The sequence below is a fragment of the Trichechus manatus genome, unplaced genomic scaffold (assembly GCF_000243295.1).
Source record: "Trichechus manatus latirostris isolate Lorelei unplaced genomic scaffold, TriManLat1.0 scaffold00092, whole genome shotgun sequence".
Lineage (NCBI taxonomy): Eukaryota > Metazoa > Chordata > Mammalia > Sirenia > Trichechidae > Trichechus > Trichechus manatus.
The window spans coordinates 6,952,694-6,965,667 of record NW_004444028.1 but is presented as its reverse complement, the minus strand read 5'-3'; the positions used below and the strand labels follow the sequence as shown (position 1 = coordinate 6,965,667).

Genomic DNA, 12,974 nt, shown 5'->3' with positions numbered 1-12,974 from the left:
TGAATGAACTGGGGCATCCCACCACTCGTCTGTAGTTTACCCCGGGCAGGTGAATGAACTGGGGCATCCCATCACTCATCTGTAGCTGTGCTGTTTCGTTTCCCTCATGCCGAGGATCAGCTACTAACACAATTCACACGGGGAAAATACACAAAACCAATGGCTATAACCACAGCATCAGTCCAAGACATAGCACAAGGCAGAGCGATTCACCGTGTGGCCCCTCCACTGGGCAGCAGGCTGCAACCACTGACAACAGCGAGAAGCAGACAGAGAGTTGGGCGATTTAGCCGTGTTTCTACTATAAGACGCTTAAGAAAACGAAGTGCCATCTCAACACCATACCTATATAATACCAAAGGCAAACAGAAGATTGTTAGGCTCCTGGGATTTTTTTTAAAAAGCCAAGCAACCATAACCATTTATTCTAACCCGTTCTGGGGTGTTTATATCTTAAAGCCTAAGTGTATCTATTTCTATGACATATAATAGACTTCCTAACAACACATGAATCCTTTTTGGCACGTTTCACTTTTGAAAACGATCCAACCATATCCTGAACCCAAGGTTAGGTACAAACAACAGCTGTACACTAGTCAGTACTGTTTGTGTCCGCTGGCTAGTGCTTGCCTTTTTCTGTAGCCCAACACACTGGGCCAGTGCCATGGATTGAAAGGTGTCCCCCCAAAATATGTGTCAGCTTGGCTAGGTCCTGATTCCCAGTATTGTGTAATTGTCCACCATTTTGTCATCTGATGTGATTATCCTAGGTGTTGTAAATCCCAACCTCTGTGCTGTTAATGAGGCAGGATTAGAGGCAGTTATGTTAATGAGGCAGGACTCAATCCACAGGATCAGGTTATATTTTCAGTCAATCTCTTTTGAGATATAAAAGACAGAAGTGAGCAGAGAGACAGGGGGACCTCATTACCACCAAGCAAGAAGAGCCAAGAGCAGAGCACACCCTTGGACCCAGGGTCCCTGTGCTGAGAAGCTTCTAGACCAGGGGAAGAATGAGGACAAGGACGTTCCCCCAGAGCCAAAAGAGAGAGAATGCCTTCCCCTGGAGCTGGCGCCCTGAATTTGGACTTCTAACCTCCTAGACTGTGAGAGAATAAATTTCTGTTTGTTAAAGCCGTCCACTTGGGGTATGTCAGTTACAGCAGCGCTAGATACTGAGACAGCCGGGAGAGTGGGCAGCAGAGCCATGATGCTTCCAAGGGAAGCCAAGACCTCTATTCCGAGCCCCCTAACTCCAGAAACAAATCCCTAGGAGGAGCACCAGCCCTGTCCCAGCCTGTTGAGTAAGCATCTCTCTGGGCCTCACCTACAGGGAGGTGAGGCTATGGGAACCGAGCAGCATGGCCCATCTTTTAAAGTACACACATGTATAAGCCTGTCTTGCTTTCTGTCTCCACGAGCAGGCTTCGCTAGAACAAAACTAAAGTTTTCTTCTGATATCTCATAACTGAGTTAAGTTGGCTTCTGTGAACAGCTAATTCAGAAAATCATTAAAATATGTATGACATATAATTATCCAATTAGGCTACCTCTAAAAAGGGGGCAGGGAAGGATGGGACAGAGAATTTAATAATGCTAATTAGTGGCCTCCAGTGCACCAAAATCAACTTCACATAATTGGTCATTTTGATACTGATAGTTTCAACCTTTGCGAAGACTTCTGGAGGCCCTGCTTCTGTCCCAGGCATTCGCCTGTTAACTTCTGATTAAAGGGAGAGGGGACTAATGGTGAGACATTTAAGAAGGCATCAGCAGAAGGCTACCTAAAGCACTACCAAGAAACCATGTGTAACTTCCAAGTTACATATCCTAACAAAATAAAGACGTACTTAAAACTACTTTAAAAAAAAGGAAGCTAGTTCCAACACTTCGCTTCCCTTTTGACAGAAAGCCCCTGCAACGTATGCCAACAGACTATTTCCCTGAAGTAGCGTGTCCCAGGAAGGTGGCAGCAGCCTTGCTGCAGACGGCACGAGGGCTCATGAGCAAGGCAGCAGCCAGCCTCAGGAGACCCGTCCCACTGGGGAGGGCATGACCAGGCGTGAAAGCCACCTGGGCACTGCACCAATGGCAGCACTGTTGTCACCTCCGCAGGAGAGCTCCAGGCTGCTATTGGAGCCTAACACCTGGGGCCGGGCCAGGTGCTGCATCACAGCCAGCACTGCCTCAGAGACGGGCTGAGCCCTGTCAAGCTTTATGGATGCCCAGAGAGGAGAAAATAGGCAGGTGCTCTTACTCAGCCTTACACTGACTCTCCATAAAATCTGCTGAGTCACTGAGCACCAGTCAAGAGAAAAATAATGCAGAGACGGCAAATACGAGTCTCCTTCAACGGCTGTCCTTCCTAACAGCACAGCAGACCCAGATTTATATTCTTGACTTTGGAAACACAAGGGCGTAGACAAACTCACACACCCTGAGTCCTTAAAGAAATGCTTTTAGAGTCAAATTCTCTAATATTGTAACGTCCTAGACAAAATTATTTTATATAACAATAATTGTCTCTGGGTAGAAGGATTAATTTTAAAGCTGATTTTTTTTTCAGCTCTTAATCTTCTGCACTCTGCAAATTTTCTATAATGAGCCCATATTTTCTTCATAATGATATCTTAGAATCCTACTTCCTGGTAAGAGATTAGACCCACACCCTCGTTCCCTAGGTCTGATTAATATGCTATAGGCCTCCGCTCACCAAAAGAGCTCAACACTAATTAGGAAAACTCCAACCAAGGTTAAAGGATCAGCCTAACACAGAACAAAACCCTATAAAGGTCACTGGGTTTTATGAATACTTTCTGTGTTACCTTTCCTGGAGGCAAAATAGTCTAACTCGGTAGGAAGAAAATTCCCCCAATGGTACACTCTGAGAGAAGGGAAAAAAGAGGGAGCGGAAGTAATGGCACATGAACTTCAGCTGACTTCAGCTTACTGTTCTCTCTTCCTCCTTTGCTGCACACTAGCTCAGACATGCTAGTGGAAGACATGCAGCCAGAATGCTCCTTAGAAGGGAAGATGGCGAGACTACATCTCACGTACTTTGGACACGTTATCAGGAGGGACCAGTTCCTGGAAGAGAACATCATGCTTGGGAAAGTAGAGGATCAGCAAAAAAGAGGAAGACCCTTAACAAGATGGATTGACACAGTGGCTGCAACAATGCACTGAAGCATAGCAACGATTGTGAGGAAGGCACAGGACTAGGCCGTGTTTCATTCTGTTGCACACAGGGTCGCTATGAGTCAGAGCCGACTCAGCTGTACTAACGGCAACAACAAGTGAAAACAAGTCACCCTTAGCTTGGCCTGAGAGTGGAAGGAAAACAACCACCACAATAAAAAAGCTTATAAATCATCAGATAGCTCTGTCTTGCTTTTTTTTAAATATTAATTTAAAGCAACTAAAATCCAAACTCCTTAGCCTATTATCCAAGAACACACATCTCTGCAACTCACTTACCTCTCCCCTTAAAGCTCTGATTTCACACCCTTCATGCTCGAAGCCCTGGTGGCGCAGTGGTTAAGAGCTACAGCTGTTAACCAAAAGGTCAGCAGTTCGAATCCACCAGCCATTCCATGGAAACCCTATGGGGGAGTTCTACCCTGTCCTATAGGGTGGCTATGAGTCAGAATTGGCTCGACAGCAGGGCTGGCTGGTTAGTTATGCTCAAAGCCAACAGGGCCTACTTGTCTGTACCCACAACTCTTCTGTCCCGCACGTTCTTCATCTCTCCCAATTGCCTCCTCTTCAAAACTCCAGTCTTGTCTGTACCCACAACTCTTCTGTCCCGCACGTTCTTCATCTCTCCCAATTGCCTCCTCTTCAAAACTCCAGTCAAATCCTACCTCCATCTGAAATCTTCTCTGATCCCGAAGATGGATGCACTCTCTCCTTCTTATTAATTTCCATAGTATCTAAATTACAGTCATCTGTATGCATGAGTTTAAGCTCCTGTAGCGGTGGGAGGGTGGGCAGGCCCAGCATCAGTTTATCTTTATTGCCCCAGACCACCTAGCTTGGCCCTGTGCCTGCTGGTGAAGAATGCTTCTTGGAGAACGCTAAAGTGACTGCTGAATAAATAAACAAATGAACGTTGCATCTTAAAAAAAACAAAAAACAAACACACAGGCTTTGTGGAGTCACGTGATGTCCATGTGCAGATACTAACGCAATTAGAAGCAGAGGAGGCTGACAATCACGCCTCAGGCACAGGGAGAGTGCTAAGTGTGGCCTAGATGTAAATCTTCAGGTTCACTGACGTTATGCGCCAGCCTAACTGCCGCGGAGCTTAGGCCTCGCGCTCAAAGACCTAACAGCAACAGAAGGCACCCCATTAGCACTTTAGGATTAAAGAATGTCTGCTAAACATCAAACTGTGTGCGGCCATCAGCATTAACTTAACAGACCTAAGGGGGCGGATGTGCAAATGCATTAATTTTACCCCAATTAACTCAAAGCAGATGTAGGGCACTACGAATATTTGAAAGCCTGACTGGTTAAAGAAATGTTTTCCAAAGGGTATGGCAAAAGAAAAATTTTGTCCCAAAACTAAGTAACGGGCAAACTGTGTAGTCTGCATCTTTGCTTACAACTTGGGGTGGGGGGTGCGGGGGGAGCACTACTGTAGTCTGTTTAAAATCAGAACTCGTTCCTTGGTGCTTTGCTTCTGATTCTGTCTGACACATTTCATGTTTCCATGTTCACTGCACAGGGGTTAAGAGCTCGGCTGCTAACCAAAAGGTTGGCAGTTCGAATCCACCAGCCGCTCCTTGGAAACCCTATGAGGCAGTTCTACTCTGTCTTATAGGGTCGCTATGAGTCAGGATCGACTCAATGGCTACAGGTATAGGGATACTAACGGTGGTGAATGAAACCTTGTTTTCCAGTTAAGGGCTACAGTGCAGCCTTTCGTTCCTTGGATGTGCTGTTTTTTAATTTCTGATGGATAATAGGCATAGCTGGCATCTGGGAGGCCCTGTCCCAGATTTCCTCTAAAACAACTGACACAGAAATGACGGTTATGATCAGGTGACATAAAATTGCAATCTCTACCCAACTAGCTCCTTGTTTTTAAAAAAAATATATATATATATACGCATCTGCTTCCCAACTACTTAGGGTATCAACTTCATACCATCTCTGAACTGGAAAATGTTGTGTCATCTTGCTAGTTCCCTTGGTCAGCACACTGAAAACACACGACCCAAGTTCAAGATAAATTTATCTAAGAAACTTTGTTTTTTGGCAGCTCGTATGCAAGAAGATTCTAGGTGGTGTGTGGATTTAAAAAAAATATTTTAATAGCTATGCATTCACATTAATGTGTATAAAAATATGTTGCATAAACCTGTGATTTTATTGCTTAGGTCAATGCTGAGCAAAAAAAAAAAAAATAGTGAATAGATTAAAATAAATATTTTAAGTAAACAAAAGCACAGAGGGTACAAGGCTATGGTAACAGTCAAGAAAACAGCACTCAGATTTAAAAGTTTAGGAAATATAAATGGGTGATAAAACTGGGGTTGACCATCCTGTGTCTTCAAGATAAGGATTCCATCACACGGAGGAAATTTGTCATGGCGGCTGACTTCATAATTTAGGGGACAAAAGGCACAGCTGTGACTCTATTTCCAGTTCTCCTCCACCTACACAGGAAAAGCTTGCTGCCGCCCCTGCATACCTGAATGTCAAGTCTACTCTAACAAATGGACAGGGACCCTGTTCCCAGAAATTTCACAGGACCACACGCTAGCTTGCCAGGTTCCAACCCTTTCCTGCTCTCCAAGCCATCCTTGGGCAAGCTTGCTCACTCTCAAGGCTTCATTCATCTGGATGGACGCAGCAATAGCTCCAAAAATCTTTTTCCTCCTCTAAATCTCTCCAACGTGCTACCTATCTACTGATAATTTCACCTGGATGCACTTCAAACTCAACATGTTTAAAATCAAACTCATTCTTACCTCCCACATCTTCTCCTTCTCTCCCCCATATGCCCACTAATAGTTTAAAATCATGACCACCAATCCTAGGCACCCCAATGCCTCCCTCCCCTTCCAGACATGCCCCTCAATCCTTCCCCTCTCCCCCACCCCAACTACCATGCTTTGAAATAAGAGCCCTGGCCTCTCCCTTCTGGACAGGCAGGGCAGTGGGATTCCAGACTTTACTGCATTGCCTCAAGACTAATCTTTCTAAGATAAAAATCTAGTCTTAAAAATTCCTCCTCAGTTCAACACCATTAGCCATTTGAGAAATGCAAACCAAAATCACAATGAGATAGCACTACAAACCTATCAGAGCTGCTGCTATAAAAAACAGTGAAGCCACCAAATACTGGTGAGGAGGCAGAGAAACCAGATCACTCATACATTGCCAGTGGGATGTAAATGGGACAGCCCCTCTGGAAAAGAGTGCTGGAGTTTCTTACAAAACTGAACATGCATTTACCATACGGGAGAAAAAACAAACAAATCCATTGCCACTGAGTCGATTCCGACTCATAGTGACCCTACAGGACAGAGGAGAACTGCCCCATAGGGTTGTCCCATAGGCACTTATCATAGAACCCAGCAATTGCACTCCTGGGTATCTACACTGGAGAAATGAAAACTTACGTTCACACAAAATCCCATAGGTGAATGTTCAAAGCAGCTTTATCTGTAATAGCCTAAAGCTGGAAATAACCCAAACGTCCTTCAATGAGTGAATGGCTAAACAAACTGTGGTATATCTGTAACACGGGATAGAGCTACTCAGCAACAAAAAAGGAATGGACTACAGATACCTGCAACAAATTGGATGGATCTTAAGAGAATTATCCTGAGTGAAAAAAGCCCATCTCAAAAGGTGGCAAACTATGTGATTCCATATATATAACCCATCACTGTAGAGTCAATTCTGACTCATAGCGACCCTATAGGACTGCGTAAGAATCGATTCAACAACAACGGGTTTGGTTTTTTTTAGTTTCCCTGGTGGAAACGAGATGATTATTTAAAGAACGATTTACATTCATGGATTTACTTGAAAAAACTTCCCGATTTTCCTACAACTATCTAGAATTGCTCCCAGAACCATCTGAAAGATAAATGAGTCTCTTAAAGGATTCACATTTTACATACAGACGAGAGGCAGAGGAAAATAACAATTTTGTTTAAGCAGACGAATGCAGCTTAATGGTTCATATGCCCTCTCCTCCCCATGCCCTAAGCTGTCTTCTCTTGAGTAAAGCCTTTTCAGAAGGCACCAACCTGTACCATGGCCACTGAGTTGATCCCGACTCACAGCAACCCTATAGGACAGGGCAGAACTGCCCCATAGGGTTTCTAAGGCTGTAATAAATCTTCACAGAAGCAGACAACCATATTATTCTCCCGTGGAGTGGCTGGTGGGTTCAAATCACTGACCTTTCTGTTAGCAGCCGAGCACTTAACCACTGCACCACCAGGGCTCCTGAAGGCACCACACTGTAAAACCCGTTGCCGTCAAGTCAAGTCCAACTCATAGCCCTCCTATGGGACAGAGAAGAACTGATCCATAGGCCTTCCAAGGAGCGGCTGGTGGATACGAACTGCCGACCTTTTGGTTAGCAGGGCTCCCACCGGTTCATAGTAAATGACAAATGAAAGGAGAGGCTGGCTCTCAGCCTCCCATCTATTGCTTCCTCTGCATTCTCCACTCTTCCATTTTTACCCCCTTTGGTGCCTTCAGAGCCCTGGTGGTGCAGTGGTTAAAAGATACCGCTGCTACACAAAAGGTCAAAAGGTCGGCAGTTGGAATCCACCAGCCGCACTTTGGAAACCCTTATGGGGCAGTTCTATTCTGTCCTACAGGGTCACCAGTGACTCTTTCACAAGTAACCATAAATCCTTCAAGTGATGACCTAAAGTCACTAAGGAAGCCCTGGTGGCGCAGTGGTTAAGAGCTATGGCTGCTAACCAAAAGGTCGGCAGTTCAAACTGTTACAGGGTAAAAACATCACAAAGTTTAGTAAAACAAAAAGAAACTTTTATTCGGCATATACTCAAAAAGGCAAAAGTGGGAAGCAGACAAGCATGTCGCCAGAGTCATGCCTGTCCGAGTCCAAGGAAATATTACAGAATAAGCAAAAGTGGGAAATCAGACAAGCATGCTGCCACAGCCATGTCTGCCTCAGTCCAAAGAATACTACAGAAGAGATAAGAGTGGGAAAACGGATAAGCATGTTGCTAAAGCCATGTCTGCTCGAGTCCAAGGAATATTACAGAATAGGCAAGAGTGGGAAAATGGACAAGCATGCAGCCACAGCCAAGCTGAGTCCAAGGTTTGTTACAGAGTCATCAGCATACATTAGCATTACAAATGGGCAAAACCATTGAAAGCTTCACCTTTTCACAGACTGGCTAGAACCTGCGATCCTACATTTTGAATTGTCTTAAACATTGGTACAGGTTTCAGTAATGACAGTCAGGAAGGTCTCCATTGGTCCAACAAATTTTCTAGTCACCAAATGCTAATAATAAAGACAAGAGTGGAAAGTCTTTTGTGTTGTTTGATGATTTGTTTATGTGAAAGTTTCCTTAAAAGATTTCTTCCAAGATTATCCTAGCTATTGTCTTTATACCTCAGGGCCCAGTTGATGTGTCCCTGTGAGTCCTTGTGAGTCCTTGTGAAGCCAGCTCCAGCTGGGTCACATTTTCTATGCTCAAGAACAGGGAATAATGATTCCAGTATTATCTTCTAAATCAGAATCCACCAGCCACTCCTTGGAAACCATCCTATAGGTCACTATGAGTTGGAATTGACTCCATCGCACACAATACAAGTCGCTATGGAAAAATAAATTTCTTTTTAATTACACTTCAGACCAAAACTATGAGGTGAGGTGTGGTCTCATACAAGCAGATAAGAAAAGGGACTCATAGAAAAGGGAAAACTGACCGGACGAGATCTCTTGTACTTGGATTCCTCCCGTTCTCGCTGCTGCCCGGAAGTGCTGGTTCTCTGGCTCACGTTTCTGTACCCAGGGCTGGGGATGATATACTCTTTTCCTATGTCGATATCCTTCATCTTCTCTGAGCGAAGGGGCCAGGGCTCACAGACTCTTGGTTTCACTTCAGAATTTCTGAAATTAAACATTCATCAAGAATAGATATTACCTAAACTGTGCTTAATCATATGCTAAGGTGCTTTAAAGTAGGGAAAAAAGGTAAAATTATTGAAATTTTCTACTGCTATATCTATATAATTATAATTTTTCAAAAAAGTTTCAGTACCATTTCATTTTTTAAAGGAAAAAAACATTCAATATAATAGAGTCGAGAAGAGTTACCCTCAACCACCTCTAAGGAAAAAAAAAAGATTAGAAAAAATAAAAGCACAACCATCTTCTTCAGCTAAGCTCAAACCCTGTAAAGAGCATTTAAGCAGGTGTTTTTTTTTTTTATGAAAGAAAAAGGCTTCCTGGAAACAATTTAAATTTGTTCCACACATTACAAACTCCACAATTTTAAAATGGATGCCATTTCCCCACTAAAAACTTACTTATGAAACGCTTATTCTACCAAAGATACATACCATCTCTGCATTTTTATAATTAGCTCCATGAAGTTACATGGCTAACATACAAAAAAGTATTGTATCTTATCTTTAAAATGAACTTCCCCTGCTGAAAATGTTTTAAAATTAGATAGAGGTGAAGGTTTGCATAACTCTGAATATATGAAAAAAACTGAATCATACATGTTAAAGGGGTAAATTTTATGGTATGTAAATTATATCTCCATAAACCTGTTACTTAAAAAACAAAAACTAGTTTTCAACCTGTATTCCTAAATCTTACCTAGTTTCTACTTGAAACTCTTGTTCTAAACCACTGCCTGCCTAAAGGAAAACTCAAACTTATTGCCATCGACTCATAACGACCCTATACGACAGGCTAGAACTGCCCCACAGAGTTATCCAAGGAGCAGCTGGTGGATTCGAACTGCCAGCCTTTTGTTTCGTAGCCAAATGCTTAACCACTACGCCACCAGGGCTCCATACTGCCTGCTTAGCTAACTCTAATCGGTATCCTGTATCTACTCTGGTCACTTATAAAAAATAAATACACACCAAAAAGAAAAACCATTGCCATCAAGTCCATTCCAACTCATGGTGACCCTACAGGACAGAGTAGAACTGCCCCCTAGGGTTTCCAAGGAGCGGCTGGTGGATTTGAACTGCCGACCTTTTGGTTAGCAGCCAAGCTCTTAACTGCTGCACCACGAGGGCACCATACTGCTGTAAAATATGCCCCCTACCACCACTCTAATATGGTGCAAAGCTTCTCAGACAAAAGCTGAGAGAAGAACTTTCTTACCAGCCTCATTGCTGCCCTTGGATCCCATAAATCCCTGTCACTGACTCTGAAAGCACTACCTTTGCAGCACAAAATTCTGATAGCTACAATTTACTTTTTAAGGTAACAGAAAAAAAGAACAACACTTACTACTCCTCAGAATAAAAAGAACTAAATCTCCTTCACAAGAGACACATTTCCAGCACAAAGAAAGCTTGGTTGCTTGCCTTTCAGAGGTCTGGTTCAAGTATGGTAAGTGGATACAGCTAAGTTACTTATCTTAAAAAAAAAAGTCACCTTGTCCAATGACAAACTGCACCATAAAGAACAGCAGCTTACCAGGCAAAAGGACAGCAATCACGTCACTGAGACCTCATTAAGCCCAAACTATAAACAGATCTGGCATCTGCCGGTGTCCCCAGTCTGCAGCTACAGATCACCATGCATGACCCTTCTTGTTACAGGGATCGGGGAGTTCCCGCTCCAAAATTTCCCTAGCCTAGCTGGTTATCTGGAAGATTAGTCCTACTTAAAAAAAGGTGGGGGAGGGGGGCTTGCAAGGGAGGAAGCGAAATCACAATACCCATGCCGCATCAGGAAAAAAAACGGACATCACCCCAGTCATCTAAGACCCCGTGATAACCACGGTTTCTTTCAACCACTTGATTCCAAAGGATAAAGGAAAATCAGCAGAGCCTATGAGCAGTGTGGCAGGGATGAAATGACTTTCCTGTTACAGTACAAATAATTCTTGGTTTGTGCCTGTTGTGGCTGGTATGGTAAGACAGCGCTAACACCTGGGCCTAAGAAACCATGCTACTCCACATCAGAAAGGTGTGGGGGGCAGCTTTCCACTGCCTCTAACCCCCTGTCTCTTTCATTCCCTGGGGAAAGAGGCACAGCTGTGAGGGAAAGCAGGCCCTGAGGAGGTACAGAAGAACGTCCGGGCTTTGAACATAAGGAGGATACCCCACGTGGAGGCCAGCCAAGAGCTAGGACTTGGGCAGAAACGACCCAAATCTTAAACAAGCCAGACTTTTTTGGCTTCTATTTGTATTTCCCTATTTTCTTTGGTTCACCTTTAAAGTTGTTTAAAAAAAACAGTGTCATTATAAAATGCCGGATTGCCTCAGCTACCACGAATAATCGAAGTGGGAGAATCCCCAAAGAAGTGCCCCGCCTCCCAGATTAGGAGAGTTAGCTGCCTTTTTACCAAGATTCTTTGCAGTGATAAGAGCGAATACCTTCTCCCTGTAGGATAATGCAGATTAAACTGCATGGGGACAGGCGCACAGGACTGCAAGAACTGCATCTGGCCAGTCTGGTGTTTCCAAATTGCCTTCATTACAACATTCCTGAGTAGGTTTCTGAGACCTCAAGAATCTCGCCCCCGGCCCTGAGCTGCACGGGAACCTGGAGCTAAGAAGTCCCGCGGTAACACGAGGGACTCGGTCCTATTTACCACTCCTGTAACCCACGTGTTGCGCCCTCTCAGCTTCTGCATCTTTCACTTACCCTCGCTGGAGACCCCACTATAACCTTCATCTTCAAAACCTTCCGAAACTGGGAAAAGTCATTCCTGAGCCCATCTGCCCCCTGCCGTCTGTGCAGAAACCTAATGACCCCTTATAACAAATACAGAGCAGCATGCAGTTGTGTGGTGAACGTGGAGAGGGCGTTGGGTGACAGGAGGTCCAGGTTTCGTTCCAGGCTCTGCCGCTGGTTTGCGGTGCGTGCTTATATCACGCACATCCATTTACCCACTTGCGACAACAGGAGGAGGACTTCTGAGGTCGCTGGCAGCTTAGAGTCTCCGGCCTGCGGCTTGAGCAAGGGAGCTCCGGGTCGCCCTCCCCGGAACCTGGAGAATGGGGGCTTCTCTGGGGCCCGCTTGGCCAGGGATGACCTGCTCCTAGGGCGTTCCCACCGCCAGCTGGAGCCTGGCGAGGCGATGCCGACCCACACAGCCGGCTGCGGGCGCAGCACCCCCTGGTGGCCGCATCCGGAATGGAGCCAGCACCCCTGACCGCTCATCTCAGCCCAGCCTGCTGCCTTCAATGCAAGGAGCTCACCACGAGCCCCCGGCGGTCGCATCCCGAGGAGCAGGCGCCGGGGGACCAGAGAGATGACCAAGCGCAGAGGGAGGCCAGGCTCTATTTCTCAGATCTCCGGCTTCCCCCGAGCAGATCGGACCCCCGAGCACATCCCGAGAAACACGCGGGGGTGACCCCAGTGACAACCGTGAGGGAAGGAAGGGGTGCGGCGGTAGCCGCCACCTACCTGTGCCCCAGCTTCCGCGGGGCAGCGCCGGCCACTCAACCACGCTCGCAAGCATCAGCCCCTGAGCAAAACAAGCCTTTATAGCGGCATCGCCGCCACAGCGCGCAGGCGCGCGACACAAAGACTCCCCGAGGCAAATGGGAATTGTAGTCCTCCTTCCAGGCGTCCGCGGCTCCGTGCACGACAGAGGACTACAGTTCCCGGAAGCGCCGAGGGAGCCCTGGAGGAGGTGCGGGCCGCTCCTCCCCTCCACTGCGTTCCCGGTTCTGCGCTGTCCTTCCCGGTGCCTCTGCGAGTGGGTCTGGAATCTTCTGTGAGGTCGTGTGCCCCAGTGGGCAGCCGGGAGGGTGGACGGTAG

The 12,974-nt window shown here is 45.7% G+C and overlaps 1 protein-coding gene across 5 annotated transcripts in view; it reads right to left on the bottom strand.

Moving 5' to 3' along the window:
* The window catches only part of ABCC5 (ATP binding cassette subfamily C member 5), an 83,408-nt gene extending 70,655 nt beyond the window's left edge, over window positions 1–12,753 (bottom strand). For 2 of the 5 annotated variants that reach the window (XM_004382292.3, XM_023736805.1), the window contains exons 1-2: window positions 12,617–12,753; window positions 8,938–9,121 (exon numbers count right to left, since the gene is read on the bottom strand). In XM_004382292.3, coding sequence (XP_004382349.1) covers window positions 8,938–9,066 — 129 coding nt within the window. In that variant the 5' untranslated portion in view covers window positions 9,067–9,121; window positions 12,617–12,753. Of the gene's footprint in view, window positions 1–8,937; window positions 9,122–11,580; window positions 11,779–12,616 lie in introns of those variants that run through there. The other 3 variants (XM_023736806.1, XM_004382293.2, XM_023736804.1) reach the window with 2 other exon arrangements.
* Between the last annotated feature and the right edge of the window lie 221 nt (window positions 12,754–12,974).